Below are 14,696 nucleotides of genomic sequence, written 5' to 3' on the forward strand. Positions count from 1 at the left end.
CTGCGCTCTAGAGCCCGTGAGCCACAACTACTGAGCCCGCGTGCCACAACTACTGAAGCCCGCACGCCTAGAGCCCGTGCTCCGCAACAAGAGAAGCCACCACAATGAGAAGCCCGCGCACCACGACAAAGAGTAGCCCCCGCTCGCCGCTACTCGAGAAAGCCCACACGCAGCAACGAAGACCCAACGCAGCCAAAGATAAAAAAGAAAAAAAGACCTGTGCATTTAACTGGGTGTGCCTCATCCCTCAATCAAATTAGTTTAATAAGAAGAAATCCTGGTAAATACCAAGAGTGTTTTCTAATTTCCTGGTTGGATCCTGATGAAAACACAGTTTTTATTTTTAAACAAACACAGGTAGACCACAAAAGAGGATATAAAATTTGTATGTAAAGATTTTTTTGTCTTTAAATAATAAAACATGAGACGTCAAACAGAATTTCACACGTGGGCTGGTTTATTTCAGGCCATGTTCGCCAGTCTCTGGAAGGTACTCTTCATCCTCCCCTGCTTCTCTCTAGTCAAAAATGTTTCCAAGCACCGACCCATATGAAATGTCTGGCTTTGCCTGGTGCATTGCAGAGTCTCAAAAAAGGTTAATTCTTACTAATACAAGTTGGGTTTAATGGGTCAAGTTAAGGCCTGTTTTCTAACTTTCTTCAAGACAGAGTGATTTCACCTTGTGATTTTTACAAAGAATTCAGCCCCTGAATTCTGCCCATGGTGGGGAGGGAGGGCTTTCTCAGACAGCACAAGCTTGACACATAGGCACATATTCAGGGATATTCTTACATCGCTCCAGGAAAGGAAGCAGGAGATTCAGAACATCTGTGCCCCTCTTCACCATACCCCCAGAAAAATAGCCCATCCAGCCCAGCACCTGCCTCAGTCTAATGATTAAGGGAGAGATGGTGACCCCATCTCTGGAAAGCTAGCCCGTGTGCATCGATAAAGGCTGTGAATGGACCAGAAGAAACCTGGCCATTCTCCCAGGCTGTGAGTTAGAGAAAGGGGGACTAGGGCATGCATCCTGCTGCATCTCAGGGTCCAGGTGGACCAGCTGGCTTGGGAACACTCTCGTCCTCCAGGACCCGGATGGTGGACCCAAGCTGGACTGTTGCCTGCAGCCCAGATTGCTTGCTGGGCGGGCGGGTGACACCGAGTCTCCATTCTCCGTCTGGCTCTAAAAGGCACTGTTCCATGGGCTGCGGCCTCTGGTGGGTGGACAGGGCCCAAGTAGGCATAGGCGGCGCTGGGTCTCCAGGCGGCAGAAGCGATTCTGGTTGGACACCCGGGTGGCCACGCCCAGCCCACAGGTGGTTGAGCAGGGGCCCCAGGCCGTGCTCCATTCTGGGCAGGAGACGGCAGGGGCTGCGGGAGCGACAAGACCAGAAAACTGGGGTCCTGGGGGAGAGAAAGAGGGGTCAGCACAGCAAGTTTAGGCAGACAGATCTACCCGCTGGCTTGCGATGCAATCTTGGTCACGTTGCCTAACCTCTCTGGACCTCAGTTTCTTCCTGTGTAAATTTCCTAATAGTTGATGGGTAGGATTGGATAAAATAGTGGAGGTGACGTGCTTAACACAGTGCCTGGTATTTGTAAGCACTTCATAAATATTGCTTATTAGGCAACTATGATGGCATTGGCCATGATGCCTTCCAGTAAATGGTGAGTTTCTCACTTCTGTATCCTCCACAAGTTCTGTGATAAGTAGCATCTTACAGGAAGGAGGTTGGGGCCTGTGTGTGTGGTGGTACCGTGACCTGGAGGTGAGGATGCTGGTGATGGCGAGGCCATGTCTCGATCAAGGTGGTGGGCTCCCGTGGTCTAGCTTTTCCTCCTCCTCCAGTCTTATTCTGTGCTGTTAATATTTTAGTATCCTTCCCTCTGGTCCTTTATAACAGTGACTCTTAAATGGGGACAGTTTTGCCCCCTGGAAGATATCTGGCAACCTTTGGAGACATTTTCGTCACAAGTAGGGGTGGGGACTACTGAAATCCAGCAGAGATGCTGCTAAACATCCTACACCGCACAGGACATCCCTTCACAGCAGAAATTACCTGGCCCAAATGTCACTAGTGCCCGGGTTGAAAAACTCTCTGTTAGATACACGTGTGCGGTATTGTATGACGTATATGTGTTTGTATAGCTATAGACACACACACGTGCATATACTCAGCGGAGATCAAATTGTGTATACGGTGTCATATCCTGCTTTTTATACATAAGGCTAACTCACTGGCATTCTCCTATGTATTTAAACAGATGTATCACATTCCATTGTAGGGATAATAACAGCATACACTGAGTGCTGTGTGCCAGGCACGTCATAACTGCTTTGCTTGTATTTACTCATCCAGGCCTCACAACAGCTCTGTGAGGTGGATGCTCTCATTTTCATTGTACAATTGGAGGAACTGAGACACAGAAGTTAAGGAACTTCTCACACAGCTAAGAAGTAGTGGAACCGGGCTTAGAACACAGGCAGACTCCATGCTTCACCCACCATGCACTATCGCCTCTCGTGTGGCGCCATCTTCTATGGAACCAATGCCCTCTTTTCGGTTGCCTTCAAAAATTAAATTCATATAATAATAATAATTTTTAAAAAACCCAGTAACATAGCAGTAACGTAATCCTAAAACTGAAGAGTTTATAGCATGAGGTCACTGTCTTTCCTGCCTACCCCTAGGCCCACATCCCAGAGGCAACCACCTTGCTTCGCTCGGTTTTGAGCTCCTCTTTTGATAAACCCCAATAATAATGTATTAGTAGTATTATATAATATTTAAATTGTATTACATAAATTATTAATATGTATCAATATATTATAATAATATAGGTCTATATTATACCCCTTCTATGAAATGTGAGAATTTGTTTCAAGTGTTCTAACCCTCCTTTCCCCTCCCCGCTCTGCCACCAATTTTTATTTTTAATTGTGTATGATTTAAACTTATATTTTTGCACCACCGCCTCCTGTTTTGTCAGTTTTAAAGAGGTCTTGTGACCCTCCACTCCACTTTCCTACATGTCCCCGTAGCCACTGTCCCCTCCCAGATTTTGTCAGTATAACCTTGGTTTTGATGTGTCCAGGTGTCCTGGCACCTAAGAGGCCCCTCCCATTCCCCCCCCCCCCCCCCCCCCCCCCCCCCCCCCCCCCCCCCCCCCTTAATTGTGTATGATTTAAACTTATATTTTTGCACCACCGCCTCCTGTTTTGTCAGTTTTAAAGAGGTCTTGTGACCCTCCACTCCACTTTCCTACATGTCCCCGTAGCCACTGTCCCCTCCCAGATTTTGTCAGTATAACCTTGGTTTTGATGTGTCCAGGTGTCCTGGCACCTAAGAGGCCCCTCCCATTCCCCCCCCAGCCCTCCCCGCCCTCCCCCCCACCACCTCCAGGCGGCCCTGGACCAGCCCTGTACTCACCATGGGCTGGGAGGGGCTGGACCCCCAGCCCCCTTCCCTGGTCGCACACCCACTCAGGGCAGCATTTTCCTGGGACCTCCACCTTCTTGGGGTAGGGACAGTCCCAGCTGGGCAGCCGCACATCCTCGCTGCACAGGGGCACACAGGTGAAGCCGCCGTCCTCACAGCGGCAGCGGATCCTGCAGTGGGGCTGGAAGGTCTCTCCATCCCGGTAGAGGCGGCCGTTCACCTCACAGCTGCCCTCATCCTCTCCCCCTGCAGAGGAGAAACCGGATCTCCATCAGTGACCTCCCAACTTTTCCCTGGGAGGGCTGCACTGGCCACATCCTCCACAGGGTCCTCTCTGCAGAGCTGGTCTGGATCCCGCTGGGGACGCAGTGCCCTTATAGAATCTGAGCGCCGCAGGGGGCTCCAGCCCCGAGATATGCACCCCCGCCGCATTGCCATACTGCCCTGTCGCCTGCAGGAAGACAGCATGCTGCATCCTGGAACAGGCTTTGTGGGAAGACTGGCTTGGTTTCAGCTCTTTTATTAGCTATGGACCTTGCCCACGTGATGCTACTTCTTTTAGTTTCCTCACCTGCAAAATGGGTTATAATGGTACTTATTTCACAGGGTGTGGTATAGACTAAGTGAAATGATATTTGGAATGAATACAACATGAAGGAGACCTTCAATAGATCCTCGTGGCTCTGTTGTTATTATTAGAATAATTATTATATATTAATAATAATATGTTTTTTAAATATATAAAATATTACCACTATTATATACACACTGAGATTTCATGCCACAAACTTTCCTTGTCCATCTGCTGTATTATAGTCATCACTGTCAGGTCAGGGCTCAACTTGCTGGCTGTGTGACTTTGCGTTAAGTGGCTTTACTTCTCTGAGTCGCCTTAATAGCAATGATGAGGACAGTAATTCATACTTTCAGTGAGATGAGATAATGTGTACACAGCATCTAGCACACGGCTAGGCATCGAGTCGGTATTTAAGAAACACTCTTTGGATGAAGCCCTCAAATATGGGTATTATGGCCTCTTCCTCCATTGGACATGAACCCCTTAAGGGCTGGGGCCAAGAGAGTTCATTCTGGCATCACAGAACCGCAGGAAATGCCCTTCGAATGAATGCCTGGCACAAGACTCAGCACATGAGAGACAATGATAAAATAGTTCGGACTCCTTATCATTTCAGAGATATATATCGTGCCCCTCCTGTGTGCCAGCCACTCTGTTCCTAGACAGGCCTAAGACCCAGTCCTTACTAAGAGGGATTCAAGGGCCAGTGTGGGGGACAGGTGTGAATGTTGCCATCTCCAAGACAGAATAAAGAGCCCTGAAGGGGTGTATGTGAGCCGCTCAGGAAGTGCAGAGAAAGGGACAATTAGGAGGGTTTCCTGGAGATGTGGGTGGCACTTCACCTGGGTGTGGGGGAAAGGACTCATGGGAAGCTGGTTTTCCCAGGTCTTCTGAGAAAACCCTCGAATAGATCCATACACATGCAGGAATTTTGGAACCACACAGACCTGGGTGCAAATCCCAGTTCCCTGCTTGCTAGCTGTGGGGCCTGGGACAAGTTACTTCACCTCTTCGAGCCTCAGTACCCTGCTCACAAAGCCACTGGAGGATCAAATGAGCTAGTGCACTTAAAGCATTTTGCCCCGAGCCTGGGACCTAGTAGGTGCTCACTGAATGGGAATAGGTGATGCTATTCCTCTGGGCAGGTGAGAGCCAGTGTCACCCCCGTCTCCTTGCTCCTTCCAGGCCACAGCCCTTTGGTTCCAAATCCCTGACCTTTTGGCCTGGACCATGTGGCCACTGGTTTCCAAGAAACCAGAGGGGTAGCTGCACCTTAATCCATACCCCCCAGCCTAGGTCTGCCAGCCAGACTCCTGGGGCTGCAGCCCTGGGGCCTCCTGGTTGCTGGGACGACCTGGTAAACTGAGGGATTATTTAGGAAAGTCAGCTGGAGGGGGCGATAATTTTAGTAAGATTTCCTGGCACCACTTCTGGGTCCTTCAGCTCAGAGCTGATTGGGAGGTAGGTAATATCCCCAGGCAGCCACTCCCCACCCTGGGATCTGTGTGAATCCATGTGCGTGGTCCCCGACACCAGGAGGCACCTTCAAATGTACTGGATTTGGGATCCCCCCACCCATACACACATACTGCTGCCAAAACCCTACTTCTCCTTCTGGGCCCTCTCCAACGGCCCCCTTGTCCAGAAACTTCCCCCAAATAACTTCAGGGCACAACCTTGTCATCTGGTAATTTCTGCATCCTTCTTCCCCTCTGAGAGTCCCTTGCAGGAGAAGGAACAGCAAGGTCTTGTTGTTTTTTGTTTGTTTGTTTGTTTTACATGCAGCCACTTGCACACTGTGTGACCTTAGGCAGGTGACTTAACCTCTTTGAGCCCCAGTTCCCTCATCTGCAAATAGGGATAATAATAGGACCTCCTTCATTATTAAGGTTAAAATGAAATCATGTATATAAAGGATTTGTTCACAGTACATGCTCCATAAACAGTGCCTGTTACTGCCAGCCCCACCAGAACTGTTGTTATTATTCATGCATTCAACAATTATTTATTGAGTGCCTACTATGTGCCAGACATTGTTCTAGGTATCTTGTGATACAGCAATGACTGAGACCAGCCAAAATCCTGCCCTCACTGGAGCTTTCGCTCCAGTGGAAATAAACACAAGAAACAAGGTGGTGTTAACAGTGATGTCAGATGGCGATTAGTGCTAGAAAAATAAAGGAGGGCAGGGTTAATGAGTAGGGCAGGGTTGTAGTTTTTAAATGTGGTGATCGGGAAAGGCCCCACTGAAAAGGCAATATTTGGGTAAAGATGTGAAGGAGGTGAGCGAACTTGCCATGCAGATATGTGGGGGAAAAAGTGCTGGTAGCAGGAAAAGCCAGTGCAAAGGCCCTGAGGTGGGAGCGTGCCTGGGGTATTTAAGGAGCAGCGGGGAGGCCATTGTGGCTGGAGCAGAGAGCAGGAGGGAGAGAGGGAGTTAGATATGGTCGTAGAGAAAACAGGAGCAGGATCCTACAGGGTCTTGTCGCCCACTGAGAGGGCTTTGGCTCTTACTCTGAGAAGATGAGAAGCTATTGGAGGCTTTTACGCAGAGGAGGGAAGTGATCTGTGACCTGATTTATGTATTTAAAGGAGCCCTCAGGCTGCTGTGTTGAGAACAGACTAAGGGCAAGGACAGAAGCAGGGAGACAGTTATGGGGCTTCTGCAAAATCCAGATGAGTAATGATGGGTCTCAGACCCAGTGGTAGCAGTTGAGGGACTGAGAAATGTTGGATTCTGGAAATATTGTAAAGAATTTGCTGGTGGGTAGTGAGTGGGATGTGAAAAAAAAGAGAGAAGTCAAGAATGACTTCAAAGTTTGAGGCCGAGCCACGGGAAGGATGGAGACGCACTTGGCTGAGCTGGGGAAGCTGCGCGTTTAATGCCAGGGAGATCGGGAGCTCGTGCTGGACACACACGCAGCTCGGAGTTGGTCCTCAGTGAAGAGCTGTCCAACTAGTTAGTGAGAGGAGAGATTTGGGGAAGCATGTTCCCTCCAGAGCCAAGACCTAGACTCAGCCTCTGTGAGGTCTTAGCTGGCTCTGGCTCATCCATGGCTTCACTAGCTCCCAGCCTCCAAATTTGGTTCCAGTTGTTAAACATTCATGAGCACCACTGTGTTGCCTGACCAGGGCTGGAAGTGGCAGGAAGGAGCAAGGACCAGGTAAATTTTTGGCCTCCAGGTATTTGAAATTTGAATCAAGGTGGAATACGAAAAGCTCCTTAATAAAGTTAGTGACAGTAACAGCCACTATGTACTAAGCATATACTGAGCGTCAGGCAGTAGAGTGATAGAAACAAAGATTCTGGAGCCAGCTCCCTGAATTCAAATCCCAGCTCAGCCACTTATGAGCTGTGTGACCTTGGGCAAGTTACTTAACCTCTCTGTGCCTCTTTTTTTCCATTTACAAAATGGGGATGACATTAGGACCTACCTCATATGGTTGTTGAGAGATTAAATGAGGTGATATTTGTGAAACTCTTAGTGCCTGGCACATGGTAAATGCTAGGCAGGTGCTCAATAAATAAATTCTGCCAAGTGCTTTACATGTGTCGTGGCTTAGCTAGATAACAGCCTTGTAAGCTAAGTGTTACTTGTCTAATTTTTTCTTTAGATACATTTTTATTAGCAATCATCTGTAAGTTTATAAAACACATCGCCCCTTTCTCATTAGTATACTCCCCTTATCAAAAAAAGTATTTTACAGGGATTTACTGTTGATAACTTTATGTCTATAAGTTTTGGTTTTTAACAAGGCTTTTCCTGTAGATAGACTTATTGTCAGTGATTCATGGGACTTTCTTCCTCTCTTTCTCTATCTCTCATTCTTTTTTCTTTTTTAAGTGTTACAGCCATGTAGATGAGAGTGGTAAATTGCTCTACAAGTCTTATTATTTAAAAAGAAAAAAAGGGAACAGAACAGTCCTCACCTCTTTATAGTTCTCTAAAGCAGTGGTTCTCGACTGGGGATGACTTTGCTCCCCGGCATCTCGTGGGTAGAGACCAGGGATGCTACTAAAAGTCCTGCACAGAACAGCAGCCCCACACAGAGAATTATCCAGTCCCAAATGTTCCTAGAGCAAAGCTGAGAACCCCTGATTTAAATCCCCAGAAGGCATAAGGCCTAGGGTAGTAGAAGATGTAACATGCCCAAGGTCGCTAGCAAATAGCAAACTCGGGATTCAGACTGTCCAAGGGCTCCCAATCCCAGAAGAGGACAGAACGGAATGTTGCTTTAGAGCCTGCTTGACTCAGTCCCCAGCTGTGTAACATTAAGCATGTCCATTAGTATCGCTGAGCCTCAGTTTCCTCATCTATAAAATGGGTCTGAAAGTACTTACCTCTTAGGATTATTGTGAGGATTATGTGATTTAGGAGGTAAATGCTCAGCACAGTGCCTGACACAGGTTATGCCCTAAATAGGGAGTTACCCTTTCATTTTTCCCAAGAGTGTTGTGAGGGTCCTGGGAAGGGATGATGACTTCTGGTTTGAGAAATCTGGGAGGGCTGCTCAGGGGAGGAGGTGTTTGAGCTTGGCTTTGAAAGTCGGCTATGATCTGGACAGACAGGAAGAAGGAGGGTAGGTTGTTTGGGTGGTGGCCATGATCTGAGCAAAGACAAAAGAAAAGAAGAGGCGAGTGAGCTTAGGGAACCCTGTGTCACCAGGTTTGGCTGGGAGAGAGAAGGGCTTCTCTTGGACTCAGGACCTCAAGGCCTTGACTTCCCCCCCAAACAACCCCTCCATCAGTCCCGCAAACCTGCTTACAGAGGCACATGGACCCCCGGCCGCCAGGGCCCGCCCCGAGCTGGCAGACCAGCCCCTGGCTGGGGTCGCAGACGTGGAGATGGTCGCAGGGCTCCCCCAGCCGCCGTGCACATACCCGGCAGCAGTTGCAACCGTCCAACACCAGGGGCACCCCCTGTGGACATCGGGGTGGTGGCCAGGGACAGGTACACGGTGTTGGGCACAGCTGGGCACATACCTGCAGAGACAGAGACCTCACTCAGCCATGGTCGTTCAAGGTAGACAGTGAGCCCCTCACAGCTGACTCCTTCTCTGCCAGCGTAGGGTTCACACCTTGGCCCTGGAGTCACATAGACCTGGCCTTGGACCCCGGCAGCCCCACGGCATTCCCTAAGAGACAGCATGGCATTGTGGTCATGAGCAAGGGCTCTGGACTAGAGTTCCGGAACTAACTCAGCCCCTTATTAGCTGAGCAATCTTGGGGAAGTTACTTATGCTCTCTGAGCTTCAATTTCCTCATGTGTGAAAAGGGGGCAATAATGTTTAACTCGGAGGATTGTTTCGAGGAGTACATGAAATGATGCATATTAAACCTTTAGCACGTGGCCTGGCGTGCAGGAGTTACTCCATGCATCTGGCTATAATGATCTTTATTGTGAATTACAATAAAGGGCTTAGGGTCTGCCTTCTAGGAGCTTACAGGAGGGCAAAATCAGCAAAAGGAAGGGTTAAAATGACAGGGTACCATTCATTTTTTAGCAGGTGGACAGTGGGTATTTATCTTGAGGGCTGAATAAATCAAACAGTATCATGGATGTTTTCTGATCTTTGGAACAATCTAGACTATGTTTCTGGATGAGCATCCAATCAGCCAGGAAACCTGGTAAAATACCGACCCCTCGGCCTCCTCTGGGACTTACCAGATCAGAACTTCCAGAGGCTGAGCCCTCAAATCTATGTTCTTAACAGGGGCTTCTGATGCCCAGCTAGGTTACTGGCACCTCTGCTCCAGTCTAAATCCCTCCCCCTGCCATGTAAAGATGGGGGAACTGAGCTCCAGATAGAGGAAGGAACAAAGTCCCAGTGGGTTAGCTGCAGGGCTGGGAGCCTGCTTCCTCATTGAGGATCCAGGAACCCAGATTTGGGATAGACGTTTCCTGGAATAGGGAAAAGCCTTAGGAACCCACCCCCAGGGGCAGGCTCCAGGTATCAATCGAGGTGTCCTGACTGCCCCTCCTCACTCAGGACAGTGAAACAACCAAACCAGAAACCAGATGCCCTGGGCTCCCCATATGTCCGTTGGAAGGTAGGGACCAAGGACCATGCATAATTCAAGATGTTACCAGTGGCCCCATCTATGGGTTTGATGCAGAAGGTGGAAGACTTGAAGTTTGGAAGATGAAATGAACGACCTCCTATGTCCTGTGTGGCCCCAAAGCAGGCAGTGACCCCTTTGCCCTGATCCTCACCTTTCCCACCCCTAGGACTCCCTATCCTGCGAACGTCTGCGGTTCCCATGCTGGCCACTAGGGGCTGCCCCAAATTGGCAGACCAGCCTCCGGTGGGGGTCGCGGGCCAGGGGGCGCTCGCAGGGCCCCACCTAAGATGGCACTGGTAATAACAGATGCAAGCGTACAGCTCTGTGCCCGGAACCTCACGAAGAGCGAGTCTCCACTTCCACAGGCATTTCAAGCGGGAGACTAGGTGATAACCAGATTCTAGAGAAGATGGTCTAGCCTCACCCCTCAAAGTGTGGTCTGGACCAGCAGCAGCCCCATCACCTGGAAGCTTGTTAGAAATGCAGCACCTAGGGCCCTTCTTTATGCATCTAAATCTGCATTTTAACACATTCAGAGGTGATTCACGCGGAATTGAGCTGAGAAAAAAATCGGCTGGACTTTGGGGGTCCCTTCCAAACCAGAGGTTGAGCTCTCTTGGTTGGTGGGAAGTGGGGGGGCCTTTGACCAGAACTGACTCTTGGGTCCCTCCCTCCTGAAAGCGGGGATGCCAGGAGGTAAGCCTTCCGCTTTGCACCTGGGTTCTCACTTTGGGGGTCTCTCTACGGGGCGAGCTTGACAGGGGCCGGATCTGCAGGTCCTGACGTGCCCACGAGGGGCCACCGATAACACCGATGATCATGGCTGACGTTTACCGTGGGCACGCCGAGTGCCGAGCGCTTTAATGTACTAATTTAACCCTCCAGTGTGAGGTACCAGCATTCTGCCCGTTTTAATTCTTTTTTTTTTTTTTTGGCTGCACTGGGAGACATGCAGCATCTTAGTCTCCCCGACCACGGATCGAACCTGCGCCCCCTGCAGTGGAAACGTGGAGTCTTGACCACCAGTGTGAGGTACCAGCATTCTGCCCGTTTTAATTCTTTTTTTTTTTTTTTTTTTGGCTGCACTGGAAGACATGCAGCATCTTAGTCTCCCCGACCACGGATCGAACCTGCGCCCCCTGCAGTGGAAACGTGGAGTCTTGACCACTGGACCGCCAGGGAAGTTAAGCATTATGCCCATTTTAAAGACGAGGAAACTGAAGCTTAAAGCAGTGTAGTGGTATCACCAGTAAGTGGTAGAGCCGGGATCAGATTCCAGGTTCATGTGAATCCAAGGCCCAGTCTCTTAATTGCCTCGCCTACCTCTCGTCCCCTAGTGGCTCTGATGCCACTTAGCCTCTGCCTCAATTTACCCATCTGGTCAAGAGGGATATCAGGGAGGGTGTTTCAGCATAGCCAAGAAGAGATAGGTCCTCTCTGGTATCCCTCTATCTCCATGCCCTTTCTAACCACCCCATCCCGATGTTCAAGTTGCCCCATCACACACTTGGTTTCCCCAGGGCCCTGCTGTGGTCCCCAGGAGGCAAGAGCCCTGGACAGGGAATCATCCGGGCAAGAGTTGAACTCCCAGTTCTACCACTGACTTGCTGTGTGACCTTGGACACTTCACTGAACTGTTCCGTGGGGAGGGAGCTGTTTCCTCCTCAGTAAAATGGGGTGGAGACCACCCGTCCTGGAGTCGTGACAAGGATTTAATGAGGTCACCGCCAGCTCTAGGTCAGTGTGACTTGGCTTGTTTCCAGGTCTCTACCGCCTGCCCCTGTCCACAGGCCTGAGCCCTGCCTGCAAGACTTGGAATTCTCTCTCTGAGTATTGTTGCGGCTTTCATGTATGTGATGACTAAGTCCCTGTGTTCTGCGGGGGACGCTGCCTGGCTCCCTGGAGCCTGGGAAGAATGGAGGGCTGGGGGAGGTGAACGGTGAGTCTAGGACGGCTTCATTTTGGCCCTTCCTTTCATCCTAAGCCCAGAGCCCCAAGTCCCCGGCTCCAGCTACCCACGCTACCCTCCCCGGCATCATGTCCCGCTCACCCCCTTTGGAAGAACAGACAGGATTAGGATGCCAGCAGGGTTCTCAGACTTCCCCCAACCACTGCTTGGACGCAGGATAGAGAAAAGTTCCCGCCTGTGATCCTCAAAGGAGCATGAAAAGACAGTGAGATCGTGGCCTGTGGGGGGCCAATACCCATGACACCAGGAACCTGACGTTTGCTGAGGTGACGGCAGGCTCAGCGACTGTGGCCTTGGTCCAGGTTGGGGGTGGAGAGTCACAGACTGCAGTGCCCCTGCCTCACACCCAGGCCTATCCTGGGTTCCACCTGCTCTGTTGCTCTGATGCCGCGTGGTTTTGAGCAAGTTGCCTACCCTCTCGGAGACTCGCTTGACTGAAAACAGGGGATAAAAATTCCTTACGGGGTTATTGGTCATGGTAGGCAAGGTGGATGTTCCACAAGCCCTTTGAAAATATCCCAGAAGAGAAGGTCGTCATTCCATGGAGCTGTCGTCTCCTTATCCCCCTCCAGCTAGGGCCAGCAGCAGCATTAATGCCCCCGTGGTGTGAACATTGCAATCAGCTATGCACCAACATCCATTCAAATCCTGGCTCACAGGCAAAGCAGGCCATGTCTTGAGTCTCCCCATTTATAATGAGGGGACCCACTTCTGCCTGTAGAGGAGCTATGGGGATTGGCAATAATCATAAAAGTCCTGTCTTAAACGTTTGCCATATTCCAGGTCCTGTGCTAAGCAAGGTACATGAACTATGATAAGTGATCTTCACAAAGGCCCCATGAACATTATACCCATTCAACTGAGGAAGCAGCTGAGGCTCAGAGAGGGAAAGAGATTTGCCTGGGGTCACACAGCAGAGCTGGCCAGAGGCAGCCGTCTGGACATCAGGGAGGGAAGCTGAGCTGAGCCCCACGCAGGAGGCCTGCAGGAATTCTCCCAGAGGGTCCCTGGCTGTGATTTAACACCTTCCCCACCACACCAAGGAAGCCAGCAGTACATTTTGGGGCCTGGGGCCCCCTTACCTTGGAGAAGAGGCAGAGGAGGGAGAAGGCCAGGAGGTGGGTCTGTGGTGTGCCTCTCATGTCACTGTGTCCCCACGGAGCCAGCTTTGAGCCTGGGAGGCAGGACCTGTAAGTCTTTATGTTCCAGCAGCTGTGAGGTCACTCCCAGGCATGCACACACACACACACACACACACACACACACACACACACACGCGCACACGCACGCACACACACATGCTGGCCTTTGTAGCCCTTGTTTCTCTCCCATTCTCATCTTCCCACTGATGAGCCCATTTACCTGAAGGTGAGACTGTGGAGGCCACCTGGGGGGTGCTTGCCAGTATATGTGTGTGTGTGTGTGTGTGTGTGTGTGTGTGAAAGCCAGAGCCAGTGCCAGTGCCAAGAGCCTGTGACAGGCTGGCAGGGGCCTCTCTAGCTCCTCCCAGCCCAAGAGGGGCCTCACTAGCTGCAACCCAGCCCCAGCCCCCCTGTCCGACCCCAGGGATGGGGGGCTGTTGGTCTAGGAAGTGCTCAGCAGACACCCCCTTTGCAAAGCTGACCCGAGTCCTTCCAAGCCCCGTGGCCTGGACTCCGGGCGGCTTCGGCGGGCCTGCGGTTTCTGGCAGGAAGATTGGCAGCCATCCAGAGGCGGGTGTGACCCAGAGCAAAACTTCCCTGGGAGGCCTGTTTGCTTTTGGCGACAGGGGGCCTCCCCATGGCCTGCTTGTCGGGCTCTGGAAGGTGGCCCGTGGTGGATGAGCCCTTGCAGGCTGGACCTAGTGTGTGCCCGTTCTTGCTGGGCCCTGCTAGGTGATCTGAAAGAACCAGATCCATTTTGCTGAATTCAACCAACTCTGAGGCCCCCTCTGTTGTGTCTCCAGCCCCTGCAGAGGGGGCAAACCCAGAGGGGGAAAGGACAGTGGGAGAGCATGCGGACTTTCTGGGAATATCGAGGAGGGGTCCTTTTCAGACCGAGGGTAAGGGACAGATCTCTGGAGGAAGAACCAAGGAGAAAAGGAGTTAGAGAGGGCAGAACATTCCAGACAGAGGGAACAGCATGTACAGATGCCTAGAGGTGGGGGAGAGCGTGATAGCAGTGCCTATTCTGGGAGACAAAGATGCCTGGTGTGTCTGGAGCTGACAGTGAGGTGGGGCGCAGTGCTACCCATGGGGAAGTAAGACACATGATATTCACACCACCAGCATTTGAGGGGCATCTACAACGTCCCGGCGACTGGGATGGGGGAGGTATAAAGACATGAGCTTTGACTGTAGAATTTGGCAAAGATAATACTAGAGGTGGTGTCACGTGGTGGCTGGAGAAGGTTTTGGCCCGCATCATCTCCCCCAGTACGCCAAATCTCAAAGCGATGGAGCTGGACGGCAGAAAGGTCCAGAATGGGCACTTGGCAAGGAAGAAGAGTGATTTGGTATTGGGTGCAATTCCAGGAGAAGGAGTTGATGCAGATGGAGGTTGAAGATGAAAATGTGGGATTTGATCATTTATGGCTGGAGGAGGTGACTGAGGGTGAGGGTTGCGTGTCCACAGACTCGGAGAGAAGGAGATACAGTGTTCTTTATT

At 50.8% G+C, this 14,696-nt stretch overlaps 1 protein-coding gene across 2 annotated transcripts; it reads right to left on the reverse strand.

Moving 5' to 3' along the window:
- Positions 1-434: 434 nt before the first annotated feature.
- CCN5 (cellular communication network factor 5) lies at positions 435-13,656 on the reverse strand. Of its 2 annotated transcripts, XM_024128547.3 has the most exons (6): positions 13,413-13,656; positions 13,133-13,224; positions 8,785-9,001; positions 3,432-3,686; positions 2,507-2,569; positions 453-1,404 (listed from the first exon to the last, which is right to left on the reverse strand). In XM_024128547.3, exons 2-6 carry the CDS (start codon positions 13,190-13,192, stop codon positions 1,184-1,186), a joined length of 816 nt encoding a protein of 271 aa, XP_023984315.1. In that variant the 5' UTR covers positions 13,193-13,224; positions 13,413-13,656; the 3' UTR covers positions 453-1,183. The 2 variants fall into 2 exon arrangements, with proteins under 2 accessions (XP_023984316.1, XP_023984315.1); XM_024128548.3 differs by lacking the exon at positions 2,507-2,569 and having other exon boundaries at positions 435-1,404; positions 13,413-13,648.
- Between the last annotated feature and the right edge of the window lie 1,040 nt (positions 13,657-14,696).

This window comes from Physeter macrocephalus, chromosome 14 (genome assembly GCF_002837175.3).
Source record: "Physeter macrocephalus isolate SW-GA chromosome 14, ASM283717v5, whole genome shotgun sequence".
Lineage (NCBI taxonomy): Eukaryota > Metazoa > Chordata > Mammalia > Artiodactyla > Physeteridae > Physeter > Physeter macrocephalus.

Coding starts and splice junctions, on each gene's coding strand:
- CCN5 (XM_024128547.3), bottom strand. CDS start 13,192: ATGAGAGGCACACCACAGACCCACCTCCTGGCCTTCTCCCTCCTCTGC. Junction 3,687..8,784: donor CCGGGGGTCCATGTGCCTCT/GTAAGCAGGTTT, acceptor TCTCCTCTGCAG/GGGGAGAGGATGAGGGCAGC. Junction 1,405..2,506: donor ACGAGAGGCGATAGTGCATG/GTGGGTGAAGCA, acceptor TCTCTCCCCCAG/GACCCCAGTTTTCTGGTCTT.